The sequence below is a fragment of the Corythoichthys intestinalis genome, chromosome 18, assembly GCF_030265065.1.
Source record: "Corythoichthys intestinalis isolate RoL2023-P3 chromosome 18, ASM3026506v1, whole genome shotgun sequence".
Lineage (NCBI taxonomy): Eukaryota > Metazoa > Chordata > Actinopteri > Syngnathiformes > Syngnathidae > Corythoichthys > Corythoichthys intestinalis.
The window spans coordinates 46,096,633-46,120,991 of record NC_080412.1 but is presented as its reverse complement, the minus strand read 5'-3'; the positions used below and the strand labels follow the sequence as shown (position 1 = coordinate 46,120,991).

The 24,359-nt window shown below is 39.1% G+C and overlaps 1 protein-coding gene across 4 annotated transcripts in view; it reads left to right on the top strand.

The window, feature by feature from the left end:
* The window catches only part of ksr1a (kinase suppressor of ras 1a), a 73,682-nt gene extending 49,620 nt beyond the window's left edge, over positions 1–24,062 (top strand). For 2 of the 4 annotated variants that reach the window (XM_057821833.1, XM_057821830.1), the window contains exons 5-21: positions 61–242; positions 2,947–3,016; positions 7,032–7,115; positions 7,214–7,275; positions 7,357–7,466; positions 9,056–9,224; positions 9,411–9,452; positions 9,649–9,697; positions 9,775–9,838; positions 11,954–12,247; positions 15,924–16,120; positions 16,195–16,291; positions 17,657–17,790; positions 17,861–17,992; positions 18,069–18,204; positions 18,271–18,404; positions 21,128–24,061. In XM_057821833.1, the coding sequence (XP_057677816.1) occupies positions 61–242; positions 2,947–3,016; positions 7,032–7,115; positions 7,214–7,275; positions 7,357–7,466; positions 9,056–9,224; positions 9,411–9,452; positions 9,649–9,697; positions 9,775–9,838; positions 11,954–12,247; positions 15,924–16,120; positions 16,195–16,291; positions 17,657–17,790; positions 17,861–17,992; positions 18,069–18,204; positions 18,271–18,404; positions 21,128–21,134 (1,963 nt within the window). In that variant the 3' untranslated portion in view covers positions 21,135–24,061. Of the gene's footprint in view, positions 1–60; positions 243–2,946; positions 3,017–7,031; positions 7,116–7,213; positions 7,276–7,356; positions 7,467–9,055; positions 9,225–9,410; positions 9,453–9,648; positions 9,698–9,774; positions 9,839–11,953; positions 12,248–15,923; positions 16,121–16,194; positions 16,292–17,656; positions 17,791–17,860; positions 17,993–18,068; positions 18,205–18,270; positions 18,851–21,127 lie in introns of those variants that run through there. The other 2 variants (XM_057821832.1, XM_057821831.1) reach the window with 2 other exon arrangements.
* Positions 24,063–24,359: the final 297 nt, after the last annotated feature.

Sequence of the window (24,359 nt, the reverse complement as noted above, 5' to 3'; positions counted from 1 at the left end):
GAGCCATTAAAAATAATGCATTAATTTAAAATAATTATTGCTCCTTTTTCTTGCTTCCAGATGTGTCAAAAAGAACAAAATCCTCTTGAATATGCAAATCAATGGGAACGGACATGAGGACATGCCTTCTCGCTACCCTCCTGTTCCTGTACGGACCCCCGGGGTACCCCCAGCTGCAACCACCGCACCTTACACGCTCCCTGGAACGCCCACCCTATTGGAAGAACATAGCATCATTAAGAGTGAGTTTTCATTTCGAACTTAATGTCAGGCAAGTCCTGCATTATGATAAAACTTCACTATGATCTTACACAGTGATCCCTTGTTTTTCGCGATTAATGGGGAGACCCCGCCCACCCTCTGTGAAAATCGAAAATCCTCGAAGTAGAGGTGGAGCTTATTTACATAAATACCGTATTGGCCCGAATATAAGACGGCCCTGATTATAAGATGACTCCCTCTTTTTCAAGACTCAAGTTTGAAAAAAGACTTTTTGAACACCAAATTAATTTTTATACAGAAAATAGTTACATCTGAAACAAATGATTATAACAATATATTTGAGAGAAAAAGCATCTTATTTTGCCTCATTCAAATCTTAATATTAGGGCTGTCAAACGATTAAAATTTTTAATCGAGTTAATTACAGCTTAAAAATTATTTAATCGTAATTAATCACAATTAATCGCAATTCAAACCAACTATAAAATATGCCATATTTTTCTGTAAATTATATATATATTCTGTAAAATAAATTGTTGGAATGGAAAGATAAGACACAAGATGGATATATACGTTCAACATACGGTACAAAAGGACTGTAGTGGGCATTTCACTCTACTGTCATTTAAATCTGTCTATGCTGTCCTCACTCCGAAGCGTCTACTTTTTCCAAAGCTAGACAGCTAGTGAACGACGCCTTAATAATTAGACTTCTTCCTTTTTCATCTGATTTATTATTAAAATGGCCTCAAACCATTGTCCTCTTTCGACCGTCGTAAAACTACAAAAAAAAAAGTACACAAGCATTGCATTAGCAACAACGTTAGTTTAGCACGCTATACAGGTTCACTAAACATAAACAAAAAGCGTCTCATACAAAAAATATAACATTTCGCTTACTAACATAATATGTACATTCTTTACAACAACCATACTTACGGACAAATCTTGTCCAAGGATCATTTAAGCACAACATTATCAGCCAGAGACGTCGTGCAGCCATAATGAACTGGAAAGAAAACAATAAACCATGTCGCAAAGCGACCACAAGAGTTCACTGTTGGACAGCACAAAAAGTCTTGCTGTAAAACTTACCAAAAGGCAGAATACTTTCTGAGCGGGACATGTGCGTTAATTGCGTCAAATATTTTAACGTGATTAATTTAAAAAATTAATTACGGCGCTTTAACGCGATAATTTTGACAGCCCTACTTAATATCTGAACATTTAAATATGTAAACTAAAGTGCAATCCCATTCGTAAATGAATGGCTTCTGGTTTTTGAAATGTAAATAAACCAATCTATTTTGATAAAACAACAAAACTGCAATAACTGCATTAACCATCAAAGTGAGGTCTAACTGTGACTGTAGTCTTGAAACAAATCTGAATAAGGAAAAACACTGCAATAAAATAATGCAAACTGGTTAAACTTGAGAGTAGCTGAGATCTGTCATGACAGAACATTACTCCTCAAGTTCAGCATTCACGTCAATGATATCTGGCGCCATCTAGCGTCGTGAATGTTTATAATGTCTAGACCCCGAATATAAGAAGACTCCCACTTTTCCAGTCTTATTTCAATGCAAAAAACACCGTCTTATGTTTTATCGTTATTCTTTGTTCCGCAGCCCCTTTGAGCTCAATTTGACCCCCTTAGAATGCTTCAGAATGCACCAAAATCAGCAGGCAGGTCAAGACAGGTGCAATCTTTGATACCGTGTAAAGACATATTACAAATACACTATGTAGCGCCCCCTAGCAGTCATCCTTTGTCCCGCGGACGGTTTGAGCCCTACTTTGACCCTCTCAGAATGCTTCAAAACTCACCAAACTCAACAGCCAGTTGAACACTGGTGAAAACTTTGATAAAATGCAAAAACAAAAAATAAAAAAAATCAAAATATGCGTAAATGTGTGTAGCGCCCCCTAGGAACAAAATTTCCTTTCTTTTTTTTTTTTTTTTTTTGTAAATATGAAAGAGGAGGTAACAACGCAAAGGTTAATACTTAGAACACATCAGTACTATATGAATGGGATCTACCTGTAGTCTTGAAACAAATCTGGATAAGGAAAAACATTGCAATGAAATAATGCTAACAGGTTAAACTTGAGAGTAGCTGAAATTTGTCATGACAGAACATCGCTTCAATGATATCTGGCGCCATCCAGCGTCGTGAATGGGTAAAATGTCTAGACCCCGAATATAAGACGACTCCCACTTTTTCAGTCTTATTTCAATGCAAAAACCACCGTCTTATATTCGGGCCAATATGGCATATACTGTATTTTGTGAGTGTTCAATGTATTCATTCAGATTTAACAGCAAAAGAAATATATAAAAGACATTTTTTCCTTTTGTCCCCCCAAAGTATTATTAAAAAAAAACACACACAAAAAAAAGTTATATGTATTTTTATAAATGGTTTTTAAGCACAACAAAAGTGCGAATCTAATAATTATGATATAAATGAGATAGATAGATATATAAAGGAAAACAATGATATGTACATGTATACATGCATATATCTTAACATTTTTAAATAAAATACTGTTTTTTTTGTTTTGTTTTTTTTCTTATTTAATTGAAAAAACTGCAATGGACTGAGGGCGCAAAGTTTGAAGCGCAAAGTAACAAGGGATCACTGTATATTGCAAACTTGATGCATGATACATACCTAGAATGTTTTACTTCCAATTGATCATCTCTCATCTTATATCTAGATAACAAAACAGTTCACCGCAGCTCTCCACAAGCTGTGAGGAGAGACATTGGCCTCGCAGTCACACACAGGTGCTTTTTTTTTTTTCCAATGTACCGTCATTTTCGGACAAGAAGCCGTTACTTTTTTCCCTCATTTTGAATCCGCGGCATATACTCCAGTGCATCATATTGGTTGATTTATTTGGGTTAATAAGTAACAGTTTATTTGACAGTTATTGTTATAATATGACACTGTCTTGGGCATGACTGAATGCTTATGTCGTCAGGTGTCATCAGGCAAATTATGTCACTAAATCCATAAATGTCCAGCTTGAATCTTTTACATCCATTCAAAAGTGAGATAAATCATCGGATAACACAAAACGACATCTGTTATAAGCATTCATAAATGCTCATGACAGTGTCATGTCATAATTATGATTGTATAATGACAGTCTTATGGCGCCACTGTCAAATAAAGTGTTACCAAATACCATAACTAGATGTTAATTAAACAACTGGAACAGTAACTGAAGAAATAATTAGCACAGAACATGAATTTTGATTGTTATTTACGTCTTTAGCACTGCACTAGGAGGCATGTTGGACGAAAGCAGGTGGCAGAAGAGGTTGACAGTCTCCCTAAAAGGGAGCAGTGATGACCAAATGAAGCTTTTTGAAGCAATGAATGTGGTTCATTTAATCTTATGATGGTGCTGTCAAATGAAGTGTTACCGGTTAATATCTTTTGGTGTAAATATCCCAGAATACACTGAGGACAGCTGCGCCTTATAGTCCAGTGCGCCTTATCTATGAACAGTGGGGCAGATAATTATTTAGTCAACCACCAATTGTGCAAGTTCTCCTACTTGAAAAGATTAGAGAGGCCTGTAATTGTCAACATGGGTAAACATCAACCATGAGAGACAGAATGTGGGGAAAAAAACAGAAAATAACATTGTTTGATTTTTAAAGAATTTATTTCCAAATTAGAGTGGAAAATAAGTATTTGGTCATCTACAAACAAGCAAGATTTCTGGCTGACAAAGAGGTCTAACTTCTTCTAATGAGGTCTAACGAGGCTCCACTCGTTACCTGTATTAATGGCACCTGTTTCAACTCATTATCGGTATAAAATACACCTGTCCACAACCTCAGTCAGTCACACTCCAAACTCCACTTTGGCCAAGACCAAAGAGCTGTCGAAGGACACCAGAGACAAAATTGTAGACCTGCACCAGGCTGGAAAGACTGAATCTGCAATAGGTAAAACGCTTGCTGTAAAGAAATCAACTGTGGGAGCAATTATTAGAAAATGGAAGACATACAAGACCAGTGATAATCTCCCTCAATCTGGGGCTCCATGCAAGATCTCACCCCGTGGCGTCAAAATGATTACAAGAACGGTTAGTAAAAATCCCAGAACCACACGGGGGGACCTAGTGAATGACCTACAGAGAGCTGGGACCACAGTAACAAAGGCTACTATCAGTAACACAATTCGCCGCAAGGGACTCAAATCCTGCACTGCTAGACGTGTCCCCCTGCTGAAGCCAGTACACGTCCGCGGTTCGCTAGAGAGCATTTGGATGATCCAGAAGAGGACTGGGAGAATGTATTATGGTCAGATGAAACCAAAATAGAACTTTTTGGTAGAAACACAGGTTCTCGTGTTTGGAGGAGAAAGAATACGCAATTGCATCCGAAGAACACCATACCCACTGTGAAGCATGGGGGTGGAAACATCACGCTTTGGGGCTGTTTTTCTGCAAAGGGACCAGGACGACTGATCTGTGTAAAGGAAAGAATGAATGGGGCCATGTATCGAGAGATTTTGAGTGAAAATCTCCTTCCATCAGCAAGGGCATTGAAGATGATACGTTGCCGGGTCTTTCTGCATGACAATGATCCCAAACACACAGCCAGGGCAATAAAGGAGTGGCTTCGTATGAAGCATTTCAAGGTCCTGGAGTGGCCTAGCCAGTCTCCAGATCTCAACCCTATCGAAAATCTGTGGGGGAAGTTGAAAGTCCGTGTTGCCCAACGACAGCCCCAAAACATCACTGCTCTAGAGGAGATCTGCATGGAGGAATGGGCCAAAATACCAGCAACAGTGTGTGAAAAGCTTGTGAAGAGTTACAAAAAACGTTTGGCCTCCGTTATTGCCAAAAAAGGGTACATAGCAGAGTATTGAGATGAACTTTTGGTATTGACCAAATACTTATTTTCCACCATGATAAACAAATAAATTCTTTAAAAATCAAACAATGTGATTTTCTGTTTTTTTTTTTTTTCCACATTCTGCCTCTCGTGGTTAATGTTTACCCATGTTGACAATTACAGGCCTCTTTAATATTTTCAAGTGGGAGAACTTGCACAATTAGTGGTTGAATAAATACTTACAGTACCTTGCAAAAGTATTCGGCCCCCTTGAACCTTGCAACCTTTCGCCACATTTTAGGCTTCAAACATAAAGATATAAAATTTTAATTTTTTGTCAAGAATCAACAACAAGTGGGACACAATCGTGAAGTGGAACAAAATTTATTGGATAATTTAAACTTTTTTAACAAATAAAAAACTGAAAAGTGGGGCGTGCAATATTATTCGGCCCCCTTGCGTTAATACTTTGTAGCACCAACTTTTGCTCCAATTACAGCTGCAAGTCGCTTGGGGTATGTTTCTATCAGTTTTGCACATCGAGAGACTGACATTCTTGCCCATTCTTCCTTGCAAAACAGCTCGAGCTCAGTGAGGTTGGATGGAGAGTGTTTGTGAACAGCAGTCTTCAGCTCTTTCCACAGATTCTCGATTGGATTCAGGTCTGGACTTTGACTTGGCCATTCTAACACCTGGATACGTTTATTTTTGAACCATTCCATTGTAGATTTGGCTTTATGTTTTGGATCATTGTCCTGTTGGAAGAGAAATCTCCGTCCCAGTCTCAGGTCTTGTGCAGATACCAACAGGTTTTCTTCCAGAATGTTCCTGTATTTGGCTGCATCCATCTTCCCGTCAATTTTAACCATCTTCCCTGTCCCTGCTGAAGAAAAGCAGGCCCAAACCATGATGCTGCCACCACCATGTTTGACAGTGGGGATGGTGTGTTCAGGGTGATGAGCTGTGTTGCTTTTACGCCAAACATATCGTTTTGCATTGTGGCCAAAAAGTTCAATTTTGGTTTCATCTGACCAGAGCACCTTCTTCCACATGTTTGGTGTGTCTCCCAGGTGGCTTGTGGCAAACTTTAAACCAGACTTTTTATGGATATCTTTGAGAAATGGCTTTCTTCTTGCCACTCTTCCATAAAAGCCAGATTTGTGCAGTGTACGACTGATTGTTGTCCTATGGACAGACTCTCCCACCTCAGCTGTAGATCTCTGCAGTTCATCCAGAGTGATCATGGGCCTCTTGGCTGCATCTCTGATCAGTTTTCTCCTTGTTTGAGAAGAAAGTTTGGAAGGACGGCCGGGTCTTGGTAGATTTGCAGTGGTCTGATGCTCCTTCCATTTCAATATGATGGCTTGCACAGTGCTCCTTGAGATGTTTAAAGCTTGGGAAATCTTTTTGTATCCAAATCCGGCTTCTAACTTCTCCACAACAGTATCTCGGACCTGCCTGGTGTGTTCCTTGGTTTTCATAATGCTCTCTGCACTTTAAACAGAACCCTGAGACTATCACAGAGCAGGTGCATTTATACGGAGACTTGATTACACACAGGTGGATTCTATTTATCATCATCGGTCATTTAGGACAACATTGGATCATTCAGAGATCCTCACTGAACTTCTGGAGTGAGTTTGCTGCACTGAAAGTAAAGGGGCCGAATAATATTGCACGCCCCACTTTTCAGTTTTTTATTTGTTAAAAAAGTTTAAATTATCCAATAAATGTTGTTCCACTTCACGATTGTGTCCCACTTGTTGATTCTTGACAAAAAAATTAAATTTCATATCTTTATGTTTGAAGCCTGAAATGTGGCGAAAGGTTGCAAGATTCAAGGGGGCCGAATACTTTTGCAAGGCACTGTATTTGCCCCACTGTATGTAGTTGCCCACCTGAATGCTTTATTGAAAATAATCCGGGTTCAATGTGTGTGTTGCAGGTTCTCCACCAAGTCCTGGCTCTCCCAGACATGTCAGGTGTGTCAGAAGAACATGATGTTTGGGGTTAAGTGCAAACACTGTCGGTGAGTTCAAAACATTGATATTAACGAGAAAATTGCTTAAGTGGATGATTTAGCCTGTATTAATTTGTGGTGTTGCTCCGTTTCTTATCTGTGTACAGATTAAAGTGCCACAATAAATGCACAAAGGAAGCTCCATCCTGCAGAATCTCCTTTCTTCCAAGTAAAATGACTTTTTGTATTCCTTTTACTACTGATGGAGAATAAATGATGGACGCATTGACATGTCTGTCCCGTGTTGTAGTTGCCAAAATTCGAAGGACGGAATCCGTACCATCCGATATAAACAACCCGGTGGACCGTCCTCCAGAAGCTCCGCAGTTTGGGACATTGCCAAAGGCCATTACCAAAAAGGTAAAATACAAAATGCTTTTAAACAGTTGATCGGGACGGGTAGGCATAGGAGTGCCAGACTCGTCTCTTGTCTGGCACTCAAGTGTTTATTTGTGTGAAAATTGCCGCAGATGTCCTCTATGTCTTGCCATTCCACTTTTGTTAGCTTAGTTTTTTGTGTGAAAGACAAATAGTTCTGCAGGTGATTTTTTTCTTCTCTGCTCCCTTTGTTGTTTTTGGCAGCCCTTTTCATTTTCGTCTTAAAATACTCATTCGTCTCGGTCATTTCAAAATGTCTTTGTCTAGTTCAGGTAGTCCCCAGTCTACGAATGAGTTCCGTTCCTGCGCTAGCGATGTAACCCGGATTTCTGCGCAAGTCAGAATTAACCCTTAAAATACCTCTAAATACCCTCTAAATTAAAAAAAACTATCCAAAAACATGTTTTAAACTTCATCGTGCTGTCCTCGCCAAGACGGTGGAGCTAAGTGCTAGCTAGACAGCGAGCTAAGCTCTGAAATGATGATTTCAGACGTCCATGTGGTTTGCTGACTTTATTCAGCTGCTCATGACATCAACACTTGCAGAATGACACTCAAATAAAATGAAATTTGTCTCCCCTTCATAAACAGCAATTCAAATTTGCATTTACAAGTAGTTGCTGATACAGCAACAACAAACGATTAGAATGTGTCAGTTAGCGTTCGCAATCACATAAACTTGACCACAATTTAAAAACGCACAATAAACAGTACAAAAGCATTTATATACATTCATCACCTCTAGATGCTTCACAATTAACAAATGTGCGCGCAAGCTGTCTCCTCTTCACTTAGCTCTTCCTAATGTGTGCTTGTGGGATGGGTGGTGTGTGAATGCTCTCGCATGCGAAAGTACAACCTGCTCTTTGCTTCTTGCACCAAAATAAAAGTATGCATTACAAAAAAAAAAAAAGTCAACATTAAAAAAATAATGACATGACGTGTCGTAAAGTCGAAATCACGTAAGTCAGGTACGTCCTAACCAGGGGACTACCTGTACTTCTCAAATAGAGGAGAGAGTGTGCGCAGTATTTTTGAACCAAACAAGAGCACACAGCAAAGAGCACTGGAGATATGAAGAGCTAAGACGAGGAAATATGATGAGGAAATATGATGAAGCATATGTAGCGTTTGGCCTTGACTTTAAAGAGCATACGACAGCAGAAAAAAAGTCTTAAATAGCTTTGTTATGTGAATTACAATCATATTTTGAGACGATTCGACTATATACAACCATTTAGCAAAGCGCAGATAGATGACGAGAAATTAGTCTTTTAATCTGCCGGTTAGCCACGCCTTCCATTACAGGGCTCTAGTTCTTGTTCTCGTCTCAGACGAAAACCGGCATTCATCTCTTGATGTTCTGGTCCTCCAAGACACGTTTTTAGCTTGTCATCGTCACGAAAAAATTCTTCTTCAACGAAATATTTTCATCATGGTCGTGGTTGATGAAAACAACGCTGGCTGAGAGGCTAAATAAGAAGTACTAGAAAGAATCTCTTGTCAGAGAATGCATTGGTCAGGTGTACCTAACGAACGTGAGGCTGATGTCTAAACGCGGTGGTCAACAGGATCATCCTCCCGTCCTGAACCAGCTGGACTCCAGCAGCAATCCGTCCTCCACGACCTCCTCCACGCCCTCTTCCCCGGCACCTTTCCAGCAGAGTAACCCTCCGAGCGCCACGCCGCCACCCAACCCCTCGCCCAAAGGCCATCGGGACAACCGCTTCAACTTCCCAGGTGAGCCTCGCAGACGTGCAGTTTGCATGCCAATCGTCCTCACCCTCTGTTGAATTAACACTGAAAAGCTGTTATTTTCTTCTTTCAAAGAAACGTTTCTAACCGTGAGTCTCTCTCCCTCTGCCATGCTTGCTGGTCTTTCCAACTTTTTTTCAATTTGATTTTGATTTGATTTTGAAACGAAAGCTGCCTGCTACTTTCAACATAGACAGCAGTTTATCTTCCCCGGTGAGTCCCGAGATGGCATACCGCATCGTCACTTTCCCGTCATTTTTTTTGTTGTTGCTACAAATTCATGTCATCTCCAAAAATATGGTTTAAACACCATCTGCTGGCATTATCTTGAAACTACATGTAGTTATGTTCCATTAATGTTGCGCTGGTTGATGATTCAATTTCTGAAGAAGATGCTGCTTCTCCACAGATGTTTCCAGTCCTGCTACTTTGCATCCTGATATTCTGAAGGACACAGTGTAAGAGTTATTCGTTCTTGTTTTTCATCGCACATCTCCAATGATGACCGATTTATTTTTTAATGGACGATTTACAGCAATGAGATCGAGCCGTCTGTAGAGGACATCCATGCTGATCTGGTTGAAGATGCCGATGAAGAGGTATGGAAAAATCGGCAAATTTCAAGATACACAATACACAAAATACCGACGATCAAAATTAACTGAGGTTTACGTTCAAGCAGTGTAAATCAGGCATGAAAATCACTCACCTTTCGGCGAAATTCGCCGTTTTGAAGTGAAAAAGGGTGGCCTACGTGAATTGTGTAGATCCGAGGAAAACAATTTTAAGGGGGGGTCGTAATTCCATCTAACTAACTAACTAACAACATATTTTATTGAAGTTGCTAAGCCTGTCGCGATATGCTATGAGTCCATTTGTCGCAAGGTAAATAAAAATGAGGGCGAAAATTTGCACGGCTGCGTTTTATCACCGCGTGCATGCATACATTTGTGCATGCATATAGATGACATATGAGACTTTAGTTAATTTCACAGATGTTTATTGGTCATCAACACGCCGGAGAATTACAGTTCAGACATACAAAATAAGGAAACATGTATATTAAACACTGTCAACATTAGAATTGCTACATTGAGACAACCTACTTTAGCCTGCTATAAAACATTGGCAGTCTTTTCCAAAATGCAGACTTACGGTTAAAAGTTGACACTTCAAACATTAAAAATAGCTGGGTAACAGCATTTGCAAACGAAGAAAGAGGGGGGGGGGGGGGGGGGGGGGAATCTGAGTGACACCACAAGCAATGACGAAAAGTTATTTTTTGCGGAGTGTGAAGCTGTTAGCGGTGTAGCGAACGTACTTCCAGTGAACATTTCAAATTAAAAGCACGTCACGTTCATATAAATAACGATTTCTGGAGTTAATTCCACATACTTCAGAATAAATACTATAATATGTAAATACTATAATACTACAGAATTTGGATACTATACTAACAATAGCTTTAAAATGACACCCTTTTTGAAAAATATAATTGGCAATGAATATTATAATTGTTATAATAATATTATATATAGTAGTATGCTATAATAATAATGCTAATTTTTTTGTTTGTTTTGAATCATGTTGGAAAGGCAAAGTGAATGTTCTGAATCTGTTTACATTCCATTCTTTTGCACAAGTAAATGCTATCAACATTTGACCTCATTGTTTATATGTGATTAATTATTGTTATTGACATGTTTATTTGTATTTTAATAAAGAATTTAAGTGTTCCAAAATGTTTTTGTGGATTAATAAGCATCAACAAAAATGTCATTGCTAAATTAGTAAAAAAATAAAATTATTAGGTTTGTCGACTAATCATAAAAATAGTTGGCTGACTAATCGGGAGAAAATAAGTCGTTTCGGACAGCCCTACCGGAACATATTTCCTCCACACCCTTCGCACCTTTTTAACCCGTGACCCATTTTCTTGCCTGAGTGTTGTTGTTGGCAGCCCTTTTAATTTTTGTCTTATGGACGAAAATACTTATTAGTCATATTTTAGGGTTTATTATTTACAGGGTTTATTCCATTTCAACTGCTAGTTAGGGCTGCAGCTATCGATTATTTTAGTAGTTGATTAATTGATGAACTTGTTTGAATATTTGAGTAATCGGATAAGGAACATAAGAATAAAAAAAAACCTGTGCTAAGCCTCAAACTGCATTAAAAAATAAATAAATAAATAAATAAATGAGGATCGAAGTACAGAAAAACAACAATTGGCTAACTCACATAGCAAAAGTCAGCAACTAAAATGCTATCAAATACTTTTTGTTTTTTAAACAATGCTCTTAAAAAATGGTTCAAACACATATTCCCATTAAAAAATGGCTAAATATACCTATACCTAAATTAAAAATGCATTAAAAAGACATTAGCTCAAACAAAAACTTATCTTATGTTGGTCTTAACAGCTAGATTCAGCCATGTGAAATGAGATTTGCCATATTCGCTGTTGCCACTAGAGGGCAATATATCCACCCCAAATCAATAAAAATAAATGCAAACACTTTCAAAACAAACCGTTACAACGCCACTTTAATTAAATGAATACTCGAAGCAGCAAAATTTAATTCGAATCTTTTTTCTAATCGAATTACTCGAGTTAATCAATCGTTGCAGCACTATTTACTACAACTAGAATTTATAAAAAGTCAAATTTACAAATTTTGCATTATATGAGAAATAAGTAGTCCAATTTCTAGGAAGAAGAGGACGAGATCGAAGTGGAAGACGAAGACCCCGAAGTGGACGAGGACAACGAGGAGGAAGAAGAGGAGATTTGTGACGAAGGGGAAGACGAGGAGGAAGGCCAAGAGATCCGGATAAACTCGGGCTCTGACGGCGAGTGCGAAATTGACAAGGTGGAGGAGCTTCCCTACTCGCGGGGGAACCAGTGGAAGGTTCCCATCTCCCGAAAGGCCAGCCAGACCAGCGTCTACTTGCAGGAGTGGGACATCCCTTTTGAGCAACTGGATCTTGGAGAACTCATAGGCAAGGTGAGGAAGCAAAATAAAACAAGGCACAAGCATAGACTTCATAATTTATTGACGGGACACGGGGCGTGGGGCCGATTCATTCTTCGTTCATGCATCATGTAACATTATCATACTGTATTTAGCATGTTGTTCTCTATTGTATTTTTTATTAAATTGTCTTTCAAGATGACATATCTTTTCTATGTGTTAGATTTTATCAAGCAAATTTCCCCCCAAAATGCGACTTATACTCTGATGCGACTTATATATGTTTTTTTTTCATCTTCGGTTGGCATTGTTTGGCTGGTGCGACTTATACTCAGTTGCGACTCATAGTCCGAAAAATAAGGTAGTCCCTGGGTTACAACATACTCAATTTACGCGATTTTGACTTAACGACGGTGAAGTCTAGTCCGCCATTTTGTCTCCAGTCCTATTTTTTTTTGTACCTCATAGTATCTTATTTTCTACTTTACTTAATACATACCTGTCTAGTTGTACGGTTTTGGCGTAATTTGTAGGAGTGAGCACTGATTTTCAAATGTGTACGCCATACGTTCAAAATCTGTATGTTTTTCATGTATTAAGTTTTTGTTTTTTTTCTCCGTTCGGATTTTGTCATCGTTTTGGCAATGGGACAATGTGCGTTACGATGCGTTACTACGTTGGTTGAATGAAGCGAGAAAAGTCAGAGACACGGAGAGAGAAGTGTTGTGTTGTGAAGCTGTAGCAAACACGATGCTAGGCTAGGTGGCGCCAATATTTCCTGACTGAAGCTTAGTCTACGCCTAGATATTAAATCCTTCTAGAACTACATGCGAAATGACAGACAGCGGCATTGATAAACAGCCACCATTTTGAAGCAGTAGACTTCTCAGAAAGGCTCTGTTGTAGTGAACCTTCCTAGCGAACTTAAGTAACTTTTTAACAAAAATACTCCTAAATCGGCAAAATCTTGACTTGAATCTTTAAATGATGAAACAGTTTTAAAACCTTAAAATGTCGAAAGTAGACAGAAGGGAGCTGATGTAAAAACGGTAGCAATTTTAGCAACTTTAGCAGTTGATTCACAACAGTAAAGGATTTCCAAACATAGCAAAGGTTACTATGTTTTTGGGTTGTTGTTTTTTTTAAATGGAAAAAAAAAAAAACTTAAAGGTAACACCAGTTACTTTGCCAAGTAACTAATTACTCTTACCTTCAGATAACTGAGTTACTAACTCAATTACTTTTTGGGAGAAGTCATTTGTAACTAATTAATTACTTTTTAAAAGTGAGATTAACAACACTGGTCATAAAGATGCAGTCTGCAGAATGAAAAGTGACAAAAGCGGAGATTTCTTTCTGCCAATTTGTTGCCGAACACAATTTGCCCGCAACTATTGCTGATCACTTCTCAGAATTAGCAAAACAAATGTTCCCTGACTCAAAGATTGCATCGATAAGTTCATTTTATCAATTGACCTTTATAATTTATAATTGGACACACAAACGAACTACCTTCAAGCCAAACTGAATTGCGAGCTGAAGTGCAGCCATCAAAACACGATAGAAATTGCCAAAAGTGCTACATACAATTATAACAAAAGTCACGGTTAAATTTTAGTAATCATGATGTAGCTGAAGATATTGAGTGTTCTTTGATTGCACCAGGTTATATGGGACAATATTACCAATAAATTCATTTTATTTTAAAAATTGAGTTTTATTTTTGTTTCATATTGCACGCTATATACAGCGTTGTAAGATTAGTCACCAATTTGTAAGGGCATACATCACTATTGGTAAGATTGGCAACGGCCTCGGGTTGACAGGTATGCTTAATATAACGTGTTCTGTCCTCACTAAACATGAAGTAGTTCAGCTTTACAGTTCTTGTGTCAATCTTGCTCAGTCAGTTGCGTGACACACACGTTGGGCTTCCGTGATAAGAAGGCGTCATGTACAGTTGTGGTCAAAAGTTTACATACACTTGTGAAGAACATAATTTCATGGCTCTCTTGAGTTTCCAGTTATTTCTACAACTCTTGATTTTTCTCTGATAGAGTGATTGGAACAGATACATCTTTGTCACAAAAAACATTCATGAAGTTTGGTTCTTTTATGACTTTATTATGGGTGAACAGAAAAAAGTGATCAAATCTGCTGGGTCAAAAATATACATACAGCAGCGCTAATATTTGGTAACATGTCCCTTGGCCATTTTCACTTCAATTAGGCGCTTTTGGTAGCCATCCACAAGCTTCTGGTTGAATCTTTGACCACTCCTCTTGAAAGAATTGGTGCAGTTCAGTTAAATTTGATCGCTTTCTGACAACACCCAACTGCGCCCAAGACCCAATCTTCGGGCTGATGACGTTAGGTTATCTTGAAGAATTTGAAGGTAATCCTCCTCCTTCATTATCCCATTTACTCTCTGTAAAGCACCAGTTCCATTGGCAGCAAAACAGCCCCACAGCATAATACTACCACCACCGTGCTTGACGGTAGGCATGGTGTACTTGGGGTTAAAGGCCTCACCTTTTCTCCTCCAAACATATTGCTGGGCATTGTGGCCAAACAGCTCGATTTTTGTTTCGTCTGACCACAGAACTTTCCTCCAGAAGGTCTTATCTTTGTCCATGTGATCAGCAGCAAACTTCAGTCAAGCCTTAAGGTGCCACTTTTGGAGCAAGGGCTTCCTTCTTGCACGGCAGCCTCTCAGTCCATGGAGATGCAAAACACGCTTGACTGTGGACACTGACACCTGTGTTCCAGCAGCTTCTAATTCTTGGCAGATCTGCTTTTTGGTGATTCTCGGTTGAATCTTCACCCCCCCTGACCAATTTTCGCTCAGCAGCAGGTGATAGCTTGCGTTTTCTTCCTGATTGTGGCAATGACAAAACAGTGCCATGCACTTTATACTTACAAACAATTGTTTGCACTGTTGCTCTTGGGACCTGCAGCTGCTTTGAAATGGCTCCAAGTGACTTTCCTGACTTGTTCAAGTCAATGATTGTTCAAGTCAATAATCACTCACAAGAAATTGCTAATTCGTGTTGTTGTATGTATATTTTTGACCCAGCAGATTTGATCACTTTTTCCGTTAACCCATAATAAAGTCATAAAAGAACCAAACTTCATGAATGTTTTTTGTGACAAAGAAGTATCTGTTCCAATCACTCTATCGGAGAAAAATCAGAGTTGTAGAAATAACTGGAAACTCAAGAGAGCCATGACATTATGTTCTTCACAAGTGTATGTAAACTTTTGACCACAACTGTATCTCTTATGCCCTATATTCTGCTTGTTTTCCTTAAACTGTGGAATAAGTGCTATTTATTTTATATTGGGTGTGTTAGAGTAATACAAACAGTCGATTGGTAAATACGAGAATAGATACTAGTCACTTCACCGTATATATGTAAAAATAGATGCTAGCTCCAATGGATTTCAATGATGACATCCTATCCAGTTGTATCATTATATCAGTCGAGTAGACAGGCAGATTGGTGTGTCAAGAGGCACAGGCCAGAATGCAGTCGTTATCAAATCATTTGTTATCTCTGTGGGGCCTGGTAGCAAATGTGTAATGGACCGGTACCGGTCCCCGTCCCGGTGGTTGGGAACCACTGTTCTGGAAAAATGAGGGCCTAAACATTTGGAAAATTGTTCCTTTTATTCTTGAGTGTTTTAATGGCTATTTTTGTGGATCCAGGGCCGCTGGGGCAAAGTGCATAAAGGTCGGTGGCACGGCGAAGTGGCCATCCGACTCCTGGAGATCGACGGCAACAATCAGGACCACCTGAAGCTCTTTAAAAAGGAGGTGATGAACTACAGGCAGACCAGACATGAGAATGTGGTGCTCTTCATGGGGGCTTGCATGGCCCCGCCCCATTTAGCAATCATAACTAGGTGAGATGATGCTGCCAATGATACACATTCCAACTGTGCTGCACGAATAAATGTCTTTTTGTTTCCGTTCCTAGTTTTTGTAAAGGAAGGACACTGTATTCAGTCGTGAGAGATACCAAAAACACGTTGGATATCAACAAGACCAGACAAATCGCCCAGGAGATTGTCAAGGTAGCTTCTTTTCCTACCATTAACGATCGTCGAGTCGCGAAACCATACACTTCATAATGTATTGACGGGACACGGGGCCAATAAATAGGGGTCCTGCATTGTTGGCGAGGCCGTCAAAGCTGACTGAGTGGAATCACAGACAAAGAGCTTTTTTCGTTGAAAATTCTTGTGAATAAATGCTTAAATCCCTGAATTTTTTATAGATATGGATGTAAAACAGTCTCGTTTCTTGGTTTAAAGCAAAAAAAACCTGCAGTTAGCGTTCATTTTACGTAAATATGTCGAAGTACAATGCTAGTCTGTTCATGAATGTAGCTAGCAGCCGCCTGATGTAAACAGATGTTTTCCGGTGAAAATTCTTGTGAATAAATGCTTAAACCCCTGAATTCTTTATAGTTGTGGATGTAAAAACAGTCTCGATTATTGGTTAAAAGCAAAAAAAAAAAAAAAAAAAAAAAACATGCAGTTAGCGTTCATTTTACATAAATATGTCGAAGTACAGTGCTAGTCTGTTAGTGAATGTAGCTAGCGGCCGCCTTGTGTAAAGAGAGCTTTTCCGGTGAAATTCTTGTGAACAGTTAAACTCCTGAGTTCTTTATAGTTGTGGATGTAAAAACAGGCTTGATACTTGGTTAAAAGCAACAACAACAAAAAAACATGCAGTTGGCGTTTATTCTATGTAAATATGTCAAAGTACAATGCTAGTCTGTGAATGTAGCTAGTGGCCGCCTTATGTAAACAGAGCTTTTCTGGTGAAAATTCTTGTGTACAAATGCTTAAATCCCTGAATTCTATATAGATATGGACGTAAAGCAAAAAAACTGCAGTTGGCGTTTATTTTATGTAAATATGTCAAAGTACAATGCTACTCTGTTTGTGAATGTAGCTAGCAGTGCTTGATGTAAACAGAGCTTTTCCGGTTAAAATTCTTGTGAATAAATGCTTAAATCCCTGAATTCTTTATAGACATGGACGTAAAACAGTCTCAATTCTTGGTCAAAAGCAAAAAAATGTGCAGTTAGCATTTATTTTACGTAAATATTGCGAACTATGATGCCAATGCAGTAGCGGCTAATTCCTCCCGTTAACTTTTTTCACGTTTCAAAATGCATGCATAGTACGAAAAATCTAATAATTACCTTGAATTCTCGAACAAATCACTCTTGAGACAATCCTTCCTGTTTGTATGCTGTACAGCTCTTGTACTTTTTCAATAGAAATCCAACGTTAGATCGTTGTGAATAGCTCCTCTTGATGTGGGCGGCCGCCTACTTGAATGCGAGGCACAGTGAATGAATGATCTGAGCCGTCAATACATTATGAAGTCTATGGACGAAACATATCAACAAGTGTCTCTAAATGTAGGGAATGGGCTATCTGCACGCTAAAGGAATCGTCCACAAAGACCTGAAGTCCAAGAACGTTTTTCACGACACCAATAAGGTTGTGATCACAGACTTTGGGCTTTTTGGAATCTCTGGTGTTGTTCAAGAAGGGAGGTAAGTCCTTCGTCCGACATCAAGCGACGCCGCGACGTGCCTTTACATTTTGTTTCGTGAACCGTCGCAGACGGGAGAACCAACTCAAGCTTCCGCACGGCTGGATTTGTTACCTGGCACCGGAAATAGTGCGCAAGATGAGTCCGGGTAACAACGAGGACCGGCTTCCTTTCTCCACTGCGGCGGACGTGTACGCTTTTGGGTAAGAAGGCTGATACCCGAGCGCCAAACATCTCGAACGTGACAGTAATCAGTTCCTTCCCGGTGTCTTTTTCAAGCACTATTTGGTACGAGCTCCAAGTAAGGGACTGGCCAATCACCAACCAGCCGGTGGAAGCGACCATCTGGCAGGTGGGCAGCGGAGAAGGCATCAAAAAGATATTGTCAGAAATCAGTCTGGGGAAGGAGGTCACGGTGAGTCAAAGCGGAACGCGTCGCAGGTCCCGGACGTGGCGGCTCAAGGCGTCTTCTCTGTGGCAGGAGATCCTCTCGGCCTGCTGGGCTTACGACCCACGGGACCGGCCCCCTTTCACGCAGCTTGCCGAAATGCTGGAGAAGCTGCCCAAACTCAACCGCAGGCTCTCTCACCCGGGACACTTCTGGAAGTCAGCAGAGTAGGTATCCCGACAAAAGTGACGAGGGAGGCACTGAACAAGAGTACCCGTCTACGTATCAGTCCGATGACTGACACAATCTTACCACACAGACAGTGTGTCTGTTATTCCAGAATTGTCGATCTCGGTTCTTCAAATCACTCTGGGTCGCTCGCCATCTTGAATCCACACTGATGATCTTTTGCGATTTCGCGCTGACGTCCCAGCTGCAAGTCTCTGAATAACAATTACCTTTTCAAATGTCGCCCATGCCCTCTAGTGTTGTTATTCGGTATAACGCATCCATAATGTATCATTTACAATATATTCCACCATATCCATATTAGGGCTGTCAAATTTATCGCGTTAACGGGCGGTAATTAATTTTTTAAATTAATCACGTTAAAATATTTGATGTGTTGCCTCAGACGGTTTACAATGACGCCGTTTTAGCACATTTAGAGGTGAAAGGTAGAGAAAAGCGAGTGGACACAGGTGTTCATTGGACTGCGCCTTTTATTGGCTTAAGGTTTGGCAGCCACTACAGTCATGGTTGCCCAATTTCCCATCATGCATTTCCACGGAGCAAGAGACAATCTTTCTTAACACGCTAAGTTGAACACAACGCAGAACATATTGTATACCATTTGCAGCCACTACTGACAGTCATGGTTGCCCAACTTCCCATCATGCATTTGGGCGGAGCGAGAGACGATGTTTTTCTTAACACGGCTAACTGAACACAACGCAGAACATATTGTATACCATTTGCAGCCACTACTGACAGTCATGGTTGCCCAACTTCCCATCATGCATTTCGGCAAAGCAAGAGACGATAATTTTCTTAACACACTTAATTGAAATACAACGCAGAACATACTGCATACTATTTGCAGCCACCACTGACAGTCATGGTTGCCCAACTTCCCATCATGCATTTGGGCGAGGTAGGAGTCGTTCTTTTTCCTAATACGCCTAATTGAACACAACGCAGAACATACTGTATACCATTTGCAGCCACCACTGACAGTCATGGTTGCCCAATTTCCCATCATGCATTTGGGCGGAACAGTTAAGTCACTACAGTATCATTTAGTGAAAGCACAACAAAAATAATATTCCTATGTCTCAAAAAAATAATGTTCACAAAAAGAAAAGCGCTCAATGCAAAAAGAACTGGCATTCCCAATCAAATAGCTATGAAAAATACACATAAAGGTTGATAATGTTAATGCCATCTTGTGGATTTATTGTTATAATAAACAAATACAGTACTTATGTACAGTATGTTGAATGTTTATGTCCGTCTTATCTTTCCATTCCAAAAATAATTTACAGAAAAATATGGCATATTTTAGAGATGGTTTGAATTGCGATTAATTACGATTAATTTTTAAGCTGTGATTAACTTGATTAAAAAATTTTTTGTTTGACAGCCCTAATCCATATACATTGGTCATGATGTTCCCTCCTGTACTGAATACCCTCTCAGAGCAAGCATTCATGTCGCATCAGCGCCCCTGGTGTTCGCGTAGTGTAATTACAGTTTAAATATCGACTTTTATCTAATGTTATTATTATTCCTGTTGACAAATATTACATGACGATAATTAGAGGCGTGCAAAATTTCCGATTCTTAGATTATTCGCGATTCGGCCGTGGAAGATTCGAGAACGATTCACAAACATCCAAATTCCGATTATTGAATTATACCAGGTAAAGCGGAAATAAAACGTAGTCAGCGCAGTCTTCGGGACGCATTGAGGAACGGACCGAGAGTAAATATCATGTGCAGCTAATGCCGCTAGGTAAAACAAAAAACAATAATACCTGACTGCGGCCGTCAGCCGCTACAAACAGCGCCCAGTTGGTAGTTGCTACAAACATACGGCAACATACGGCTATGGTAGATATCACATATATCTAGACTAGATCTGAAATGACAAGACTTTCGCACACTAGTAAACAGGCGCCATCTTAAAGCAGTAGACTTCTCTAGAAGGCTCTGTTATAGAGAACCTAATTACTTTTTATCTAAAATACCCCTAAATCGATAAAATCTTGACTTGAATCTATCTTTAAATGATGAAACAGTTTTAAAACTTTCACATGTCGAAAGTAGACATGAGGTAAATTATGGAATAACGGGTGCAATTTTAACAACTTTAATGGTTGATTCACAACATTAAATTAATTGAATGTAGTTTAAAGCTGCTGATACAGAATGGGGACTTGAGTATTTCATTTACTGTTTTTGACCGGTAACTTGATACTAAAATAGTAGTTTGGTTTATTTAGCCTGAGAGGATTTTTGAACAATTTTGGAACAAATGTACAAAACATAAAAATAAAAATAAAAAATGAGGGGAAGGGGGGCATCAATAATCGATTTATAATTGAATCGGAGTCTCTGAATCGTAATCGAATCGTTAGGTGCCCAAAGATTCCCACCTCTAACGATAATTATAGTTAACGTTTTATCGCCCAGGGTTATGCTAACCTACATTCCTTTTTGTTTGCTGCTTCATGTACTTGCACTTTTTGGGACGAAACTCAAAAGCAAAGAAATAGCTCGCTGATGAACTAACGCATTAATCCTAATCAATAAATTTGGTGCGTATGGGTTCTGTTGGTATTAATCTAGTGCTCTTTCCTATCTTTAACAGAATGACTAACAGTCTGCTAACTTTTTCCTCTTCTTTTGCTCTCTTTGTCTTTCTTGTCTCCTGCGGGACAACCTCCAGGTTGTAGCGGCAAACATAAGCAATGCAACACAAAGCCTGGGTCTGCCTTGCATGCTCCCGTCTGCAGGATTGTTCAAAACATTGCCTCTTCTTCCCCATCGACACGCCCACCCCCTTCCTTCTCTTGTCTTGTTTGGAAAAGAGAGTGTCTGGAGTGAGGCGTTGCACACTTTGTCTCCTATATTTGGCTAACCTTGAGGTGTTGATTGAGAAATGCACACTCAAGAACTTCTTCTCTGAAGGTTTGAATTGTTTGGTGCTCGCGTGATGTGTTTAAAGCAAGGGCATAGGTTTGGTCTCAGCATTGGTAGGGTCCACTTCTGTGGGGCGCTGGAGCACCCCTAGACTCAAACTAAAGTATTGTAATATAAAGTGATTCGGGAAAAAAATAATGAAAAATAATCTGAGATATCCAAGGACCAATCTACATCTCAGGCATACTAGACTACCCCAAGACTCGAACCAAAGTTCCATGAAGTTCTGATGTGTGATATCATTTCACTTTTTTTTTTTTTTTTTTTTTTAATGTAAGTTCAAGTTTATGTCAGCGTCCCCCTGAAGTGGACCCATTCTTGGGTAGCTCCCCATTTTTTTTTTTTTAATAGAGGGACTCTGAAGCTGCCGCAGTGCTTTACCGTAATGCACATAATGCAAACAATGATCCAAATGAGGGACGGCTAGCTTGTCATGGTTGTTCCTTGTGTAGGCTGGCCTGACCGCAGTAGTTTTGCAGGTTTGCAACTTCACATACGACAACTACCAAGGGTGGATCAGTTGATACAAATCACTTTTGCATCCAGAGAAGGTCATCTGACTCTAAGCAGCATATTTTTTGTGAGCATTGAGGTCTTCGTTAGTCATTTCCATTCACACTCGCAAAATCACAAGGTTGGATTGCTCCAATTAGCATCTTGAGTATTTGCAGGGTAGGGCTGCCTCGGCTTTGTCGGACAATGGACCGCTCAGGCAGGCGATCGGGCGGACAACCTTTTTACTGTATGTTTTAATGTTTGGTAACTGCTCAGTATGGTTGTCAAATGTGACCGAATTGTGCATGATTTGACAAAATTGGGAAGATATCAGAACACTTTTTTTTTTTTTTGCTGTGGATTTGTTGCGGAGGATTGCCATGTGGTGCCATGTTGGAACTTTCAGTGACCAGTATGAGAGAGTGTGAGAGCTGCACTACAAATTTGAACACACCTGCTCTCTATGCACACCTGGACCTAGTCACAGTAATTACATTTACATGACATTTTGGAGGGAAAATGTCAAGCAGTACTCAAATTGGACATTTAGGGATGTAGTTTTTAAGGGGTGTACTTACTTTTGTTGCCAGGGGTTTAGATGTTAATGACCATATATTGAGGGGGAAATAAATTAACTCTATTATATATGATGCACACAGACTACTTTTCATTGTGTCGACGTGTCATTTTGTCAGTGTTGTCTCATGAAAAGACATACTTAAATATCTGCAGAAATGCAAGGGGTGTACTCACTTTTGTGATACACTGTATAATGCAAATAAGGTTGCTTATAAGTTGATGGGGACAGTTTGAGCATGCGGAAAAGTTTTAGTGTTATGTCATTACCGTCCCTATGCAAACCTATGCCCTTGTTTTAAAGACTCTCAGTTTTTAACACTAATTGCATGCAAAATTTCCATTTTCCAAAAAATGGGCAATTTGATGAACCTTGCTTTGGAACTGTTGTTTTTGGCAGCCCTTTTCATTTTCGTCTTTTCGACAAAAATACCAAACAAAATATTTTTGTTATGTTTCAGGAAAGCAGCAATGCTTTGAAGTGTTTTTTTATTTTTTATTTTCTTTTTAACTAATTTGATTTCTTGAGCATTTGATGACTTATCCTTCACTCTTATTCATTCAACCATCCTCCCAGGGAAAGGACTACATGCTGGATTTATTTTAAGAACGTCAAGTGCACTTTATAAAAACATTCATGATTTCAGGCGGCTAAGTGACTTAATAATATTTTTTTTAAAAAAACAATTAAAAAAAAAAAAAAAGAAATCAGGAACGTGGCGCAAAAGTGTACTCTATCGTCCTTAAACATTACCTCCTGTTGAGTATTTTTGTTCTTCTTTTTGTGTGTGTGTGAGACAGATTGTTGGAACGCTCTGGGTTCATTCTGATCATTTGATGTCGCAAATCTGTTGCTAGATATTATAAATACCTTATTTAATGTATAGCAATTTGTGCTTGTAATATTTGTACAAATATTTTCTATGTAAAAAGCCTCTTTTGTTCTTTGTTTTTTAATACAGCCTTCAGCTGCCGATACAGATGTATATATTTATATTTTTTCATGTATAAAGACTTTTTTTTTTTTTTTTTTATAGGGCCGATACATTTTTTTTAAATGTTGTAAAAATTCATATTTTTGTATTGCATGTGAATCAATGGAAGACAATAAAAATGAAGCTTGTCACGTCACTCGTAATGTCATTCATCATTTATCGCCATTGACGAGAATGGACGTCTGTTTCGGTTGAACTGGGGTGCCTCACAAGATGTCTTGTTGTCATTGGGAGGTCATCAGTTAACATACACGACTCCCGTTGTTCTGCCTGACAGGCACCTTATAGCTTATTCATACTTTACATATTTTGACATTGGCGCCATCAAAATGGAAATTTGTGATTTGTGTGATTGAGTGTGTGCACTACTGCACTTGGCTCACTTTGGTGTTGGCGGTCGCATTGTTTAAGTACGAACAAGTTCCGTTCCTACGCTGGCGACGTAAACCGAATTTCCGCTTAAATCGGAATTAACACTTTAAAGTGCCTGCGACATCCGAAAAAAAATCTTGAATTGCATTAGTATGTGAATTCATATATCATTCAAATTATATTTTGAGACGATTCGACTATATACAACAATTTGGCAAAGCCAGTGCTTCTCAATTATCTTCTGTTATGCCCCCCCCCCCAAGAAGACGTAAACGTTTTGCGCCCCCCCTACACAACTCTCTGCCGCCACTGTAAATTGTATCATTTCCTATAAATTATTAATATAAGTATACCTCTGCATAATATTGTGTCCTTTTTAATTTTAAAAATAATAAAAAATATATAGCTCAACTTACAATAAAGTATAGAAAAGACTTAAAGTGCATCACTTTGCCTGGAAAAAAAAAAAAGTCACATCCAATCTGCAAAAATACATTAATGGTACATTTTTTGACCATTTCATAGTGAAAAATAAATTTG